Below are 4,445 nucleotides of genomic sequence, written 5' to 3' on the forward strand. Positions count from 1 at the left end.
TGTACCAGTTATTGACCATATTACTGTACCCTACCTTGAAAAATTCAATGATGGGTTGAGACAAAATCATGATTAATATCATGAAGTCCAGGGACAGTTACTTTGCACTAATATGAAACGACGTCACTTTGTCATTTACACGTATCTTTAAATGTATAGAAATAGAGCGAGATGATGCTTTCATCCAATATATGGATATGTGTGTATATAATTTTTTTTTTAAATCTTATATTATATATACATTATATATTATATATATATATATTAATCTTATTAAATATAAGCAAAAAATAGGTAATTAGAATAATTAATAGAAGCATTTGTTACTTATTATATGCGGCTCGTCCAGTATTTTATAACATAAACTGGCAAAATAGACAGAAACAATAATTTATTTTGCAATTTGGAGGCACTGAAGTCGTGATGTAAATTAATAATATATGTTTAATTGATAATAAAAACAATTAATGACATGTCTTTTTTACTAATTCATTTATTACCTGCTAAATTATCCATATTACAGTAAAACCTCGTTATACCGCACCATCGGGACTTGGGAAATATTGACGTTGTAACGAGGTATTAGGATTGGTTTAATATCACCACTAAATAGCTCCAGTTGCTTAGAAAATCAAGTCAAAATAGATGATATATGATTATAAACAAAAAATCACATGACAATAAAAATAATATTAACAAATTTCTTTGTTTTATAACTGAATTACTATTAAAATAAAAAAATATTATAGTTCATCGTTGTTTCGTGTTTTTTCGTTAGTCCGCGAGCTTCAGCACATGTACATGTACATCTAAGTTTCGCGTGCAGTATTTTGATAGTCTGGGTTCAATCTTTCATAAAAAAAAGTCTTGAAAATTGACTTCGTTAGAACATTCTGAAATGAGTGAATCCATGCGAGATTGGTAGAAGGGACACGGCAGAAATGTCACGTTCATTAGAACATGCGTTCGACTCAAAATATCGCAATACAGTCTGAATTTGACCTCCGAGTATTAAAGCGATTATTGCGAGAATTTTCAGTGTTTTCACCACTTTCATGAACCTACCGTTGATTGCTGAGTAACAGCGCAATTGTCTTAGAGTAACAATAAAATGTCTTAGAAATTCGTATTCACAAAAAACTGCCAGTTCGAACTACTGGGGCCCGTTGTCAGAAACAAATTAGTCTTAACATTAACCTTAACATTAACTTTTTCTCTCTAGAGCGTTGACAAGAACTTCGGTAAAGTAGAGAATTAAAAATTCTCGTAAGTTTTCTCTTAACTTTAAAGAGATCCTAGACCCTTCCTTAACTTTAATATTAAGATGGAAATAACACATTTAGACTAAGAATTACAATTATAGAGTGATATTATTTTTATATTAATAAGTAAATATCATGTGTTTTTCTTGAAAAACACGTCGAAAACATTAATTATCTACCGATCGCTGAAGCAAAACAAAAGTGTCAAAACATTTACAAATGGCGTATGGCATTTGTTCTCTTGTTTTAATACTTTGCACTGACCACACGACTCTCGCGTCTCGTGTTACAGTGTGCGAATTGTCTTGTTGTGCAGAATAATCAAGACCGCTGTCGTTTTTCATCAAATATTATTTATATGTGAATAGTCATCATAATATGCATAAATTTACTGTTATGTACAATTATATGTGTATGAATTTGAATTTTTTGATCAATCTCATCCAATCAGCAGCCGTTCCTGTTATCGTAAGTTTTCACTTAAGTAAGTTTAGTACGATAGGTTTCTCTCAACGCGTATTAACGCTGTAACGCGCTTACACTTAACATTAGTCTTAAAATTAATCGTAACTTTACGAAGTTTTCTGACAAGGGGCGCCCTGGTTTCGAACTAGTTTCTCGTAAAACATTCGTTTTCTGTTATCTTTGAACTAGGCGAAGTGTGGATTTAGCTTGTGGCCGGCCACGCTTATCTGCCATAGCACAAAGCATGGCTCTCTCAAATTCATTGCACTTGTTTTTCAATTAATCACCAAACACAAATACAATTTACTAATTCTCGCCATTAGACCATTTCGCGACACAATAAAATGGATTTGCTGTTACGATGTGTTCATATCCAATTTGCTATGCTATAACTGCATAAAATCTTAGTATTTTTAATGTTGGTGTAATCAGTGATATTTTCGCTGTCATATATTCAGCTATATTTAGTTTTTTCTGAGCAAAAAATCTCGCAATAGTCATTTTAAGTGATGATTGGGGCGGAATCTCTACCGCTAGTACTATACACTAGTACATACCGTAAATACTACTGCTATTACATAGGACTCGCATGGATGGCTGCTGTGTATGTTACCATAGAACTGATCAACCGATACACGACCAACACTCGATGGAATATATACGAGTGTTATTTTCAATGCATTTATATAGAATTGTACATAGTCATAATGCTGGTTGGTTGGCGGTTAACGGGGGGCGGCTATTACGAGGCTAAATTACGTACAAATACTCTGTAAACTGGCATTTCCCTGGCGATAAGTGAGATTGGCGGTATTACGAGGACGGCAGTTATAAAACGAGGTTTTACTGTACTTTCCACAACTTCATCCTCGGCACCAATTTAAATAAGGCATTAAGCCGCTGAATGTCCTCCAACTTGAGCTGATCTTTGAGTTAACCCTTTGCAGTTTGCTCACTCTTTCCGTCCGCCACCAGAGAACTGGGTGAGCGCAGATTGTTTCAGCGAAAAACGTGCAGAGAACAGCTGTGCATTTCAACTCCTCAAAGTGATGCAGTTCCTGAAAAAAAAAAATAACGCCATAGCAGAATTATATATATATATATATATATATATATATATATACATAGAGAGAGAGAGAGAGAAAATTAGATATATATATATATCACCATATACAGCATGTACCATTGCCCTCCAAGAAATGGTAATATATTGAAAATGTGTATTGATATTAATCTCGCAGCCTGGTCAGACTTGTTTCGCATTAGCTGTTGATTTGAAATATACTTATACAACGAAGATACATTAGGGCAACTGATTACTGAATCTGCTAATAAAAAACAACAACATACCATACGAGCTAGGTTGTCTCAACGTAGTCCGATTCATCAAAATGATCTCGACATGCACGCGCGTACTTGGAAGGTCTCAGAGAAGTTACATTCTCATCGTCTCACAGCTCTAATCCAGACACGTCGCTGCTTAAAACGTACAAGGAAAGCATGTCCTCCCCCTCTTCCCACAATGTAGTACACAATATTCGGTTGGCATTGTCCCAGATAAAAACAACACCTAGTTGAAAAACGGAACACGGTACGTACAGTACAGTTTTCACTTGTAAACACCGCGCAGCTGTTCTTGCTCAGGACTCAGTTGCCTATCAGCGCCCCCTATATGCCTATTGTTTTTGCCGGTTTCCCATTGCTCATGTCCGCGTGACGTCGCAGCGGTGGCCATCTCGTTCCGCCATACTGCGCTAATTTGTTTGCGCCGTGCAGCGATTTTGGCGGCCGCCCGCGTCGCTCTCCCCCTCCCCCGCCACTTCGTCGTTGTTTTGCTCCGATTTCATCTGTCTGCTTTCAGGGATCAAAGGGCGACAAGGGAGAGGTTGGGACACTACGCAACGTGTTGCAGACGCTTCGTGGCCCGCCCGGAGCGCCGGTGAGTGGCTCCATCTAGCGTCACAAACGCGTAACTTTCTGTAGCAGGAGGGGCGCGGCAGGGGGCGTTGGGAATCTGTTGCTTTGCGCGATAGCGGGGAGCGGTTAGTAGCAACGGCTGCTTTCGCGTCGCATATTCGAACGTTCACACGTTTTCCGCGCGATTCTGTTAATTTCCCGCGGTTTGCGCGGCCCGCGGACCTACAGCGCCATCTTCAGTCGGCTGCGGGAAACTTTTCGTCGCCGGGACGACGACATTTTCTGACTTTTGTTGTTTTTTTCTTTTTCAGGGGAAAAAGGGCGAGCGTGGCTATCCAGGATTTCCGGTTCGTTGCTATAGCAACCGAGTGCGCTTGGCATGGTCGCTAGGCATGTGGATGATGATGATAATAATGATGATGATGATGACGTAGCGTTAGAACGAGATTTAGAGCGCGAGCGTGATGATATCATAGCTACTAGTGTCCCCGTCGCGCTTGCAAAGACGTGGGCAGCAGTGTACGACCGAGAGGACGAGAAACTGCTGCGCCAGTCTATGTGCCGTGTGTCGATAGATCAGATGTGTTCGTGTCTGTGCGTGCACGCGTGCGTGCGTGCGTGCGTGGGTGCGTGCGTGCGTACATGTGTGCGTGCGTGCGTGCGTGCGTGTCCGCGTGCGTGCGTGCGTGCGTGAGTGCGTGTGTGCGTGTGTGCGTGTGTGTGTGTGCACGTGTCCGCGTGCATGCGTGCGCGCATGCGTGCGTGCGTGAGTGCGTGTGTGCGTGTGTGCGTGTGTGTGTG

The 4,445-nt window shown here is 40.3% G+C and overlaps 1 protein-coding gene across 1 annotated transcript in view; it reads left to right on the forward strand.

Annotated features, from left to right (window-relative positions):
- The window catches only part of LOC106817553 (collagen alpha-2(IX) chain-like), a 36,480-nt gene that overhangs the window by 13,149 nt on the left and 18,886 nt on the right, over positions 1-4,445 (forward strand). The window contains exons 3-4 of the mRNA XM_014822227.1: positions 3,589-3,666; positions 3,956-3,991. Of these exons, the coding sequence (XP_014677713.1) occupies positions 3,589-3,666; positions 3,956-3,991 (114 nt within the window). The remainder of the gene's footprint in view (positions 1-3,588; positions 3,667-3,955; positions 3,992-4,445) is intronic.

Source organism: Priapulus caudatus, unplaced genomic scaffold, assembly GCF_000485595.1.
Source record: "Priapulus caudatus unplaced genomic scaffold, Priapulus_caudatus-5.0.1 Scaffold1766, whole genome shotgun sequence".
NCBI lineage: Eukaryota > Metazoa > Priapulida > Priapulimorpha > Priapulimorphida > Priapulidae > Priapulus > Priapulus caudatus.